The 13,612-nt window shown below is 41.7% G+C and overlaps 1 protein-coding gene across 2 annotated transcripts in view; it reads left to right on the forward strand.

The window, feature by feature from the left end:
• LOC135650281 (piezo-type mechanosensitive ion channel homolog) overlaps positions 1 to 13,612 on the forward strand; it is a 66,501-nt gene that overhangs the window by 25,020 nt on the left and 27,869 nt on the right. For both annotated transcript variants that reach the window (XR_010501492.1, XM_065169575.1), the window contains exons 8-10: positions 9,862 to 9,946; positions 12,729 to 12,944; positions 13,016 to 13,193. Coding sequence is in view for 1 of the 2 variants with exons in the window: in XM_065169575.1 (XP_065025647.1) it covers positions 9,862 to 9,946; positions 12,729 to 12,944; positions 13,016 to 13,193 (479 nt within the window). In the remaining variant the exon portion in view is untranslated. The remainder of the gene's footprint in view (positions 1 to 9,861; positions 9,947 to 12,728; positions 12,945 to 13,015; positions 13,194 to 13,612) is intronic.

Here is a 13,612-nt window from a genome sequence, read left to right on the forward strand (position 1 = left end):
TGTTATTGTACCAATCAAGGTGGGATCCAATACATATCAAATTTTGGAAAAATCCTAAAATAATAATGGAATTCATGAAAAAAAAACCTTATTTTAGCCCAATATTTTTCTTCTCCTTTTTGTGGTTATATACAATCAAATTAGATAACTATAAACCAAGGATTGACGAAACATCCGAAATGATACAATACGAGCGGTATGTACTAGTCCGACAAAAGACCGAGACACGAACTGACCTGTGCCGAGCGGTATATACAAGGGGTCGCAACAGTTGGAATTTGATCGTTGCCGACCTGTACCGGTCAGTAACGGTCATATTTCAATTGATATTAATCAACGACTGAGATTTATCATGATTCAATGGTCAATTTGATCGTTGGGCTACTTGGAAATCTGATTTAAACCTTCTCCCTCCCCTCTTTCACCCTCTCTCACTATCACAACTTCCTAAAACTCTTTCTCACACTCTATTTCTTACACATTCTCACTTTCTTTCTTAATTAAAGCTGATCTTTGGTGATCAATACTTCATTTGGGAGGATGAACTCATAACAAATCATTTAGAGGAGGATTACTTTAATTAAAAGGTATGTATTCTTTTTTATTATATAGTTAAATTTTGATATGATTAACGCGTACCAACATACCGATCGATATGTATCGGTATGGACTTCAAGCTTGGACCAGCAGCACCGGTCGACATGGTACTGCAGTCCTTGCTATAAACTGAATCTAGACTATAAAACAATAAATAAGATGTAAAACGAAGACATATACTTGTTTAGACTAATACTAGTACATCTATGACTTGTATAGGTCTAGTACCCCAAATTAAAGCCCTTGTAGTGCTTTTACCACCAGAATGATTGACCTGAGTCATGGGCCAATGGATTGGGATTCTTGATTTAATGAAACTGTATGGTACGTACTATCATGGACTTTGCCTAAGTCGTGCGGCACCCTTGCGTGTCCGTCCGCAAAGGTCAGCCTCCCCGAAACCTCCCATGGTCCCTTAGGGACTACAAAAGAGAAAACGGATTAGAGAAAGCGCCTCACTCGGGATCCACAAGCAAACATTTCAGGAAACACTTCATAGACAATGCAAATTACAAACAGACTTTACAAGCTCTGAACGGTTGCACAACAAAGGGTCAAAATGGTCTACTACAGATCGAGTATCTCTCACAAGTGTCTATATGACACAATCTTTATTTACAAGCCTAAAATGGATACCAAACCCAACTAAAATGGGGCTGTTAAGCCTTCGACCGTTCCTCTGCATGTTGTGCAAAGCATGAACGAACCAAAAGACACGGACATACATAAGTATTATATCAAACATCTTGTTTAGAATTTTGTCCGTGATATTCTCCCCCACTTATTCCTTCGACGTCCTCGTCGAAGCCTTTGTTGATATTGTAACTCCTCGCCTTCGTTGAGTCTTCAATCTTTTGCTCTAGCTGCAATGCGCCTCTTGGCTCCCAGTTGCTCTCCGCTGTTGTTGTTGAGTAGAACTTTTGATCCGCCATGCTACTTCAACTCGCCAATGACTCTGACTCTAGTGTGGGGTTGGCTGAGTTGTGCTGATCCCTATTGGTTCCTGCGGATCCATCAGATGAAGGAAAAGACCATCCTTACTATGCGCCAGTCTCTCAAATGCCTCATGCTGCTTGAACTGGGTGGATGCTTGTTGGAGCTTTAACGAGCATCGCCTCGCAAACTTCTGAAGTTTTGGGTCCTTCCTCCACAAAATTTGCCCATCGACTCTTCTTTCACTTAGTTGTCACTTCCAAGTAGATTCGCATCACTTCCGCTTTCGATTGACATTCTGTTGGGAAATGAAGCGGATAATCTACTTTCAGTAGCACTAATCACCATCGGTGAGGATTTGATAACTATTGTCTTCCATTATCTTCGAAGGGTCTTCGAACCTGTGTAGAGCTCCTCTGCTGGATAGATAAGAGAACTGGGGTGCTCGGTTTCGCCCATTCTCTTAAGAGTTGAGAAGGCAATGGTTATTTGACTTCGCCCGTCTCCTCAAGGGTTGTACTCCATGTATCGAGCTAGTTACTAACCTTCGCCTGCTCTTTGCTCACACTTCTGAAGCACTCGAAGTGTCACTCCTTGCATTGAGTTAACTACTATGATTCACTTTCTCAATGCCATCGAACTTCTGGAATGCAGGAAGTTTTCACCCCAACTTAGAGTAAATCTCTAATAGTTTTGGTCACCTCTGGGATTGTACCATCTTCTCCATTAACCCTGCCGCCTACTCCACTGAGTAGCAAAGGTATGACACCGCGTACTGCCTGCTTCATTCCTTGGTCGTGCATTCTTGCACGACCCGAAGTCCTTCACTTTCGGCTATCTTGATGAAAAGCTCGTTGACACCGGTCTTACGAAGTTCCTTGGCCTCTGCCCTTCAGCCTTGTCTCGATACTTGGAGTTTGCCTCTGCATGCTCCACCTCCTCGGCCCCTTTCACGACCAAGCACTCTCCCTCCATGAGAGCAAGGGATCGATGACTTCACGGAAGTCCCGTCTCTGCGGTACCATGGCGCTGCCATGCCCATGACCCTATTATCCGTCACCTCGCATCTGCATCTATTTTCTTCACAATCGGTAGATCTACCTCTGTGTCACTCCTTCGAGTCCACCTCCATTTTAACCGATGCTTTGTTTTGGGTAGTTAAGTCCCTTTGGACTCGTTGCCGCTTCCTCGCCCGTTTCGACCCCCTACTTCAATACCTTTGTGTTCTCCAAGCAGTTTTCCTTGGTCGATGGAAAGACAGATTGCAACTCTCATGCATGGCCCCTGCCATCATGTTGTAGGATTTGCACCGATTCTTTTCTTCTTAGCTTCCTTGGTAGAAACGTTCGCTTACTCGACCTTGTCCTCTGACTTGCCAGGCTCCCTTAAGCGAATATAGGCTCTGGAGCAATCCAACTCTCCAACTGCTTTGATCATACCTCTACATGATCAAGTCCCTCCCATGGGACTCACTGGTACTTGCATTCGAACTTTTCCCTCGGTGGTACATAACCCCTATATGCTGATGACCAAAGCTTTTATCCGATGCAAAATTCGATGCACGCACGGAAGACCCGCCTCTGCGGTACCATGGCTTTCATTCCTTGAATCCATAGCCCTTCTTGCCGTCGTGTTGTTCACCGAAGTGGAGCTACCAGTAGCTCCCGATCATTACCTCCGTATGATATAGTCCCTCACGGGACTAGATTCGTGTGTATCGCATTGCCACGAATTGTTCCACCACGATCCACTGCACCAAGTCGCCTCCTAGTGACATCTCCATTGCATTTTGATCCTTATGGGATGAACTCGAATTGTGATACCTCATTGTGTGGCCTTTGCCAACACATCGCAGGGTCTCTTCCACCTTCGATTTTGTTCGCTCCTTTAGCAATCGACCCTCGTGCCCCCCGCTCTCGGGTCACACTTAGACAAAGCACCGCTCTAGGACAGTCCATCGCCTAGTAGCTCCCGAAGTCCACCAACTTCGGTGAAATTATTGCACCATTGTCTGGATCCTGGGCCTCTGCCCCTACCCCTACCAGCACAATCTCCACGGCGCACCGCTTCCTTCATGGCAACTTGAATGGCAACACTGTGGCATATTCTTCAAGAGTACCCGCCTCCACGTCCTCTTGCCCCATGCTAAGTTCTTCTGAACCCAACTTTGCCTGCAAGTTGAGTCGCCTTGGTTCCTCCATCAAATGCTTTTCCGAGATAAGGTGCATGCCCAGAAGCTCCCTTCGTCTTTAGCACTATGCAAGATGAGACCGCTCTATCCGAATGAAGGACCCATGAAACGACATGATCCCGCTCTTGCCTCTGCAAGAGTTCATGTCCTTGACCCCTGTCCAAGGAAAGCTCTGTGCCTCCGCTCCATGTTCCATCTTTTATGCTGGCTCCCTTCATGCGGCTTGGGTACTTCTCCAAGTTACACCCAAGTTGTTTCGCTCCTCGTTTTGCATTGAGTTGATGGTGGCTCTCCCGCCCACCATTCCACGGGTTAGCCCTCCCTTGAGTCTGATCTCCTCTATATCGACTCTAAGTGTGCCTTCATTTGTGTTGCTTTGGGTCGCTCCCCCACTTGATCTCGCAATGCATCCACCAATGCATTCTCTCAAGCGAGATCATGCGACGACTCCTCGCCGCTCACTCAGTCCATTGAACTTCCGTGTTGTTGTTTTTGAGGTACTCCTCAACATGTGCGGTCTGTTGCACATGATTCTCCCTCTAGAGAGTCGGGACTTATCCCTCCTGGGTATCTATCCCGTTGGAGCAACATCTCTCTTCGTTTCCTTCCCTCTGAAAGCTTTGGAGACCACCATCCCCTTGGACTACTCCGACTTGTTGAACAAACTGTGCATTATTTTGCCTCATGCAAACGCACTTGCTAGATTGCGACTCCACGTCAATACAGCCCCCTCTGCACCACTCAAGGTCTAGCAACATGTTGAACTCACTGCACACTTCAGCCTCCTATGGACGTATCCTTCTCATGCCGAAGAGAAAGTTTCAATGCTCCATGGCGCCGAGTTTCGGTCGCCTTGAGATGGTCGTGAACATTCCATCGTCCGCATACAAGCCCTTGCATGAGTACCAAATTCTTCGAGTTAGCAATTCCCCTCACCTCTGTGAGCTTTGCACAATTCTTTCAATCGTTGAGCAACCCATTCCACCTTGCATGGTCTCATCCTTTACCAAGTGCCTCGCTTGCCTTGAGCACCATTTATTATGGTTGTCAACATTGAGCCGTAGCTCAAACTCAGCCATCCCAACCTTTGTGTGCTACGCATTCTTCCAAGCTTGCTTATTCTCGTGGTGCCTCTTGCACGAAAGGTTGATCATTCCTCTGAATGCTAATCTTAGATGTCCGCTCCTCTAAGCGATTCCTTTTCCCTACATCTCCATGCCCGGTTTCCCCTAAATGGTCGCACGTGCTGGCTGCCCTCAACGCAGCTCTGCTAGGTCTCCCATGTTTGTATTCCAAGTGTTTCTATAAGCAGTGATTTAAAAAGGCGCTCGGGCGAGGCGAGGCGAGGCCTGAGCGCCTCGCTTCACTTCCAGGCGATGCATTTCAAAGAGGCGTCGCCTGGGCGCTCATCCGAGCCCAGGCGCTCGCCCGAGCCCAGGCGTTGGGCGCTTTGGGCGAGCGCTTGGGTTAAACCAGGCGACCGAACCAGCGTTTTAGGTCTGGTTCGGTCTCCGGTGCTTTAGTTGGTTCAATCGAACCAACTAGAGCATCGATATCAGCTGTTGCTACCCAACCCTAACCCTGCTCGTTGCCGTTGCCGCTCCCACTCCCACTGCTCGCTACTGTCGCTACTCGCTACCGCTGCCGCTGTCACCGTCGCTGCTCGCCGCTCCCGCTGCTCGTCGCTCCTGCTCTCGCTCCCGCTGTCGCTGCTCGTTGCTCGCCGCTATCGCCGCTCGCCGCTCCCACTCCCGCTCCTGCTCCCGCTCCCGCTGCCGCTGCTCGCTGATACCGCTGTCGCCGCTCCCGCTCTCGTTCCCACTACCGTTGCCTCCTTACACTCCCGCTCCCTTTCCCGCTACCGTTGGCGCAGTCATTGAATCTGAGTTGACTTGGGTCAACTTGCATGTCGGCTTAGTGCTCCTCGGCCAAGCCTTGATACTCTTCCCTCCTTTCTTATTTCTTGACAAGTGTCCGCCCTCTCTTGGCCTCCCCCTCTATCGAGCCCTGGCACTCTTCTCTCCTCTCCTCTTTCCTGATCTCTATTTTGATCCCTCTCTTGTACTCTTCACTCCTCGACTCTCCTGCCTCTCTTCTCTTATCTTCTCCTCACTCTTGTTCTCTCCTCTCCTCCCTATTCCTATTCTCTCTTCTCCTCTCCTTCCCTCTCTTACCCTCTCCTGTTCTCTCCTCTCTTCCCGTCCCAAAGTCTCAATGCCTTTGTCTCTGTAACGCTTCATTACTTGCTGTCAGTGCACTGTTGGTGCAACAAACTTAATATATTTGTTGGATGATTGACCAAGTGAAAAGATGACATTGATGTCATAGTTGTATATGTTGATCTTCTGTGTAGCTTTTGATGTTAAAAGCAAGGACTATTGTACCGCTTAAAATGGTACAGGATGGGTGGTACATATTAGTCTGGGTGTGAGTTGCTATATGGACCACCCCCGTTTTGGATGGTTCAGTTAAAATAATAATAAAAAAAAGAAGTGGTGGGCACCTATCCAACTCAGCGTTAAAAAAGAAAAAAATAAATTAGGGCTTGCGAATGTGAGCTCTCTTCTCGCGTACAATGCCTTTGTTGTCATCATTGCCGCTTCCATTGAGCCACTACCGTTGCCGCTGCAATGTTATTGCTTGCTACTGCTGCTACCGTTGCTTCCTAGGTATGCTGTTGCTGCTTCTTCTCCTCTTTTTTCTTCTTCTTCTACCTTCTTCTTCCTCCACTGCTTCCTCTTCTTCCTTCTTCCTTCTTCCTCCTTTGTTCCTCCATCACCCCTTCTTCTTTATCATCTTTTTCTTCCTCATCGAAACACCGGTATGCACCGGCGTACCATGTGTTGGTTCATTGGTACGGACTGTTATGTATCAGTCTGACAGATTGTCGACATGGGTTCGGTACCCGAAAAGGCAATCCTTGGTTAAAAGTACATTAATATTATATATTTTGATCCACTGTATACAGTGGCTGTGCAATTGTTATTCTTAAGCATATTTTTTGTTGTATGTTAAGCATATTGTGTAATAAAATAAATCATAAAGCATTTGTTGGTATTTAGAAAAAAATGAAAAAAAAATGTGACAAGCGCCTAGTTAGATGTATCTGTATCATACAAATGTTCAAGTCCAAAGAAACCATAATATTATATTGATAGCTTAAAAGTCCTTCAGTTGAAATTTATTTAATCATTATAATAGAAATATCATAACAAATACAAATATGCACTTTTGCTCAACAAGTAGCATTCTTGAGTTGAGTTGCTTAAGTGGAGAGACCAATCCAATCATTGTAGATCTGAATAAAAACACAAAATATAAATTATTGTTCATTCTATTAGGAGAGAATACTATTGAATTATGCATTCACTTAAAAAAATACAATTATTAACTTAAGAACATATGCTAGTCACTAAATATTGACAAAAAAATTTATAAATTTCTACAAGTATATGTATATATTTTAAAATTTATTTTGCATAAATTGTAGGATCTAATGATTCTACAATCTGATCCTACGATTCAAGTTTCTGATCACTTTACAATCATAGGTAGGAAAGCAAGTTTGACAACCTTGCTTCACCTATAATCTTTGTAGTCACAAAAGAGGTGTGTGGACTTTCGAGCTTGTGCCTTGTATCCTGGGCGACATTTGTAAAATATTGGTCTTGGTTCGTATGCCACCCCAACTCTAAGTAGTGGGAACAACCGATTGGTCATCATCGTCGCAACTATTGGTTGACACATTATTGTCATTCTGCTACTATCTCCATGGACCTCATGAAGCATGAACCATGAGGGAGAAGGTGTCTCAATGATGCTAATTTTTGTCCAATGTCCACATGATTAATCAACTGCAAAGCTTGTCCCTTTCCGTTGCCGCAATAGGTGGATGTCTGACTCTATTGTGATCCCTTGCTACGATTGGTTGATGTCCGACTCTGCTGTGATATGCCATGACCACTAGTAGATTGAATGCTGGAAATCCGGCCACGGTTTGACACCAACTGCTGCTTCTCCGCTGACCCATGTTCCTCTTCTTGTATTGCCTTGGTAATGAAACTTGATGTATGTGGGGGTCCCCCACCTCATCTGGTAGAGGATCACTCAAGTTCTTTGCATTATGAAGTATGAACCCAATTAAGCCAGTTTAGGATTATCCTTCTAGAACTGGAACTTATTGATTTCAGCACACCGCAGCCCTAAATCATGTGTACATGGAAGAATAAACCCTTAATTGTCTCTTAATTTTTTAATAAACAAGAAGTAACATACTAGAATGAGCCCTTAATTACCTCTAATTAGTCCTTTATTAGATTTAGATGGAAGAATAAGCCCTAATCACACAAGAATAAGCATATTTTCCTTAACCTAATTACATGAAATTAACTTAGAGGTTAGGTTTGGAATTACTTTGATTTGAAGATAATTTGGATCAGATTTTGAGATTTAATTTCTCTTTAGATGCAAATCAACCTTCCCTAATTGTTTCGGGATCTAAACCTTTTAGCCAAGAAAACAAGAAAATGAGGTTGAGAATGAGATTGTGAAAGAGATTGAGTATGAAATAGGAGGAGAAGAGGGTGAAGGCGTATTTAAATATCCACAAAGGAGCCCCAATGGTTGGATGAATAGAAAAGACCCAAATCCAACTGTTACTGATCGGTACAGGTCGCTAACAATCGAATATTGATAGAACCTGGTTCTATCAGTTAGCACTGTGGTCCGCCTGGTAGACATGAAATACACTGTGCTTGTACCATCCTTGAACCGGGTGGTATGTCTAGGGTCAGTGGATTGTTCGACAGTTGGATCGGTAAATACCAGCCGTACCATACCAAACCTGTTGAAATATGCCCACAACTACAACTTTTGGTCAGGTTCAGTTTATATTGGGCTTGCTGTCCATTATGGTTACCTTGATCTTATCTTAACTGTGAAAAGCAGGGGTACCAAGAGGTAAGCCTACCACTTGATACATCTATATATTTTTCAAAATTTTTCCAGCTTTTGGCAACTGTATGTTTATTTTGTTTTTTCTCTTTTTTCTCCTCACACACACTCTCTCTTTCCTTTCTCTCTGTCCTGCAATTTATTTTCCCTCCTCCATGTCATTTCTCGGCCACCTCCTCCTTTGCCTTGTATGGTTACCTTAGTAGGTATAACTGCAAGATTTTAACTTTTGTTGTTAAGTAGGTATTATTGGCCTAACAAAGAGCCCCTATGGTGTTGACTGACCACTGTAAGGTTGCTCCTTTATCATTGAGGTGACTAAGGTTCCAAGTCGCGAAAAGGATTTCTATGTTTGGAAGGGTAAGGCTGCGTATATTGACTCTACTTAGATCCACCCTTGGTAAAGCCTCCTTTTGTTGACCCTTTTTTATTGTCGACAAGGTTGACCTAACATCTTAAGATCCACACTGGTCACTCTTTTACAGAGTTTTCACTGCAATTCTGTGCAGTGAAAGGAAGAGGGGGGAGGAGAGGAGAAGAGAACAGGAGTCTTTATTCTTTAATTGTCTCTTCTTTGGTCTTCATCTCTAGCTCAATTTTCAGCTATAAGCCAACAATACATATGCTGATTGATAACAGAATATATTTTCTACAGGTTTTCCTTTTTATTATATTTTCTACAATAATGCCAATTGGTAGAGGGTGATATCATAGTTGATACATAGTACCATGTCAGAATAATGGTCTATCGGTAACTGGTAGGGGCTAGCATTAAACTCCTTTTTTAAACAATGAAGCAAGACCGCCTACATGTATGCTAAGTTTGTGGAATGACCATTTTATAGAGGCGGTTTGAAATGATGTTTTCTTCTTATACTTTTTGGGATGTGCCATGAGTCTTTGGGAGTTTGTCAAGATATTTAATGTGTCTTTGGGAATTTAATGTGCCATGAGTCTTTTTGGGAGTTTGTCAAGATATTTTGGCAAAATCATTTGCATCATAAACATTGATGCTCTTATTGCAATGTTCTTATTGTACATACTACATAGTATCTGGAAATAAGGTGTGACTCCAAAATCTTATATTTTAATGTATGTGACATGTCTTTGTAATATTTTGCATTGCAATTTATCCTTCTTCATTTGACCATACTACCCATGTTTTGCAATCTTTTTTCCATTTTCAGGTCTGGTAAAAAGCATACAAATGTTTTATTGAGAGGATCAGTTTTCAGAAATTTCAGTATCAACTTCTTCACTTATGGTTTCCCGGTAATTCCTGGTCAATATGCTTCATTTTTTATTGGAAACTTTATACTGTTTCCTCTTGTGAGTTGGTTCTAAAGATTTCATTGTTCTTTGGCCTTAAGTGAAAAGCAAGAAATCAAATTTTGGTACCAACAACTGCTTCAGTCTTTGATGGGACCAATATGGTACCAATATACTGATGGTATACCAACGGATACTCGTCAAAGAAGCAAAGAAAAATAAAGAAAGAAAATCCACAGGACCATGGAAAAATGGGGGGCAGGGTAAACATGGACACGTCTTCCTTTTCAGACTGGTTTGACTCTTCAACATATCTAAATACATGACTTAGAACCTGGATCAACCCAGCTGTGGTCAAAATATATCTAAAGACTGTACCATTCAAAGAAAACTAGAGAAAAATACCTGACTGGGCTGGTTCACTTGATATTGACTAATGTTAGGTGGTCTGTGCTGGTCCATGGTTGGACTGGTATATGGCATACTACCCAGCACAGAGGGTCTTCTATGGGTTTCTCAAATCTTGGTAAAGCAACCTAGGAAAATTGTTTGCAGAAAACATTGATCATTCCTACTTGATAAAGCTTGCACAATCTATCTTTAGATATTCTGTCAATGTCTATATAGTGAGGCAATTCTGACTCCACTCCAGAGTTTTCAAAGGTTCTTTCTAGCACTCTATTTAGTCTCTTCATTTTCTAGCTTTTATTTTAGGGGCATTTAATCAGTGAGATAACCCCTGCTGGAATTTCATGCAAGGTTATTTATGAATCACTTCTAGTTTCGGTGATGTCAGATATGAAGCAAATTGTTCTGTTGTGCGAATTTAAATGGTTTCTACTCCCTTTATTTTGTAGTCATTATAGGTTATGTTGGTTGGAGACATTTTTTGAAGTAAATAATCAAGTATCGTGGCCTTTTGTTAACTTGCATTCTTTGAGATTCTTCTTTATTCTCTCTTGCATATAATTTTTGTCACAATTTGCACACAACCATCGTCTTACCCAAGATTTGTAATTTCGCGCACTGGTGCATCGGTTAGTGCTTGGACCGAGGCTGTATTGGTTTGAATCAATATATTGAGTGTTAGTAAGTTGGTATATACTGAGTTTTGAAAAATCCTAAAAAGGCCGGAAAGAAAGAGAAACTGTCAAACACAATCTGTACTAAGGTTTGAAATATCATACCATACCGGTGTTTCGACATTCGCTCGATACGGTACGATACAGTATACCAAGTGGTATACCGTGCGGTATACCGCTCGGTATATATATATATATATATATAAAATTCGACGACATTACCTTTATCTTCTCCCGGGCGGGGCGACGTCGCCTCGTTTATATATATATATATATATATATATCCTTCTTCGGACGACGCGACGTCGCCTTAAAAAAAAAAAAAAAAAAAAAAAAAAAAAAAAAAAAATATATATATATATATATATATATATATATATATATATATATACTCTTATATCGTCCGATAACGGCCGGTCCGTGTACCGGTCAGCTGACAGATCGGTACGTACCATCCGGTACGGGCGGTATTATTAGAAACTGCATACCTTGGTCTGTACCATCTTGTACCGAGTAGTATTGTCTTTGTACCAAGCATATCAGGTGGTGCAGGGCCTGTACTACTTGGTACAGGTTTGGTACCAGGTGTACGGTCTGGTTCAATGCAAGGATATTGCAAACCTTGCTCCTTCCAAACCGTACCGGGGGATATTGCAAATCTTGCTCCTTCCGTTGTCCACAGTGAAATTGTTTTGATATTTTATCGTACATTTAGGAGAATGGTTAATGCAATTCTTACAAGCAGGGGGTGTTCTAAGGTTGGCATTTTGATCTTTTAGCTCTTCCCAAGCTAAGTGGACTAAAATTTAACCAAGGGATCATTGACATCTGGCTTATATCAAATAAGCATTAAGTCCCTTTTCTGAAAGTATGATTGAATGTTGGTTCTGTAATCGTGTCAACAAAACCAAAATAATCTCAGGTTCTTAACTCAAGCAGTTAGTCCACAGGCCCCACAATCAGTATCACATTAAAACTGAATATAGCATAATGTACTTTCCTTGAGTAATCCTCATTCCATGTCAATGCATGATTCAGAATATAAAGTTAACTAGCATATAGCTTACAATTTGTCCTTATGCTAGCATGAGCGTTGTATAAAACCTATATTGGTTGCACAATAAATGGGTACAAAAAGTTTGTGTGGTAAGATGAGGATGTTGAGATTGATGTGTAGAGTTAACAGAAAAGATATGGTAAGAAATATTTACATATGTGAGAAAGCCATTTCAAATGTTGTTTTTAATTGTTGTAGAAAGCCATTTCAAACGGATTAGAAATTTTCAAAGGAGACTTTAAGGCCAGTTAGATGATGTGAATTAATTATGAATGCTAGTGTGTGGTAGTAGATTTAGACATAAGAAATTCTTAATAACTAAGGATTTAAATCTTGGTCCAAGATCGGTTTCAGGAACCTATTGATTGTTATGGTATCGGTATATTGGAGCAGTATATGGATCTATACTACTCTATAGTCTATACCATTGAATAAAATTTGAAGTATAATAGAAATAAATGGTATTGTATCGATACTGGGCTCACATTTTGTTAGATTCTTGTAGCCATGTAGCCAACCCCAATTAGTTGGGAGATCATGGCTTGTGTCTTGGGCTGTAGATTCTTTTGCTGACTAAATATTACCTTATAAGATACCTGATACCCTCTATATATGTTTATTGAAACTGTGAATTTGACAATGGCAGGTGTTGTTATTTTCTCTTTCCTTTTGGAGCTTCAGTTTCACTAGTATATGTGCTTTTGGATTGCTGGCATATGTTGGCTATGTGTTATTTTCCTTTCCCTCCTTGGTCGAATTGCACCGGTTGAATGGGATGCTTCTAATTTTTATCCTTCTTTGGGCTACTAGCACATATGTATTCAATGTGGCATTCACGTTGCTTAACAAAAAGATCCAGAAGGTAATTCACTTGTTTATTTATTTCTCTGTGATATTAATGAGACCTAACAAGCATGTCTTAAACTTATGCAGGACATGGTGATTTGGGAAACTATTGGGCTGTGGCACTATCCTATTCCTGGCTTTTTCTTACTTGCACAATTTGGTCTTGGAGGCCTTGTGGCATTGGTTAACCTCGTAAATAATTCTGTTTTTTTGTACTTGTCTGATGAGGGTGGGCAGTTTTCCAACAATGACAATATAGTTGAAGGTGAACATATTTATGATGCAGGCATTTGCATCTGATTTCCATATTAAATATCTTGTCGCATGTGTTTATGATTTCTTGTAATACGTGTGCAAGCATGTTAAATTCTGAGACTTTTGTCTACTTAATTAGCATGTCTCAACTAAAAATTCTCAATCAAGGTATTTGATGCCTTGAGTAGTCTGATTTTAGTGAATTGAAATTAGTATATGTTTTGTTGCACACAATTATCCATTTAAAAAGTGCTCTCACTTGGAAAAATTCTCCTGATACTTGTTTGGTAGGAAAATTGAAAATTGTATACAATTATTTCTAACTTTCAGGAGAAGTCAATATTTTATGTTCCAAAATTCTCTCTAGAGAATGATATGGTTTTCTGAAATATCATTAAAAAATAAGTGCAAAGTTTTTTCACCACATTC

This window comes from Musa acuminata, chromosome BXJ1-4, assembly GCF_036884655.1.
Source record: "Musa acuminata AAA Group cultivar baxijiao chromosome BXJ1-4, Cavendish_Baxijiao_AAA, whole genome shotgun sequence".
Classification (NCBI taxonomy): domain Eukaryota; kingdom Viridiplantae; phylum Streptophyta; class Magnoliopsida; order Zingiberales; family Musaceae; genus Musa; species Musa acuminata.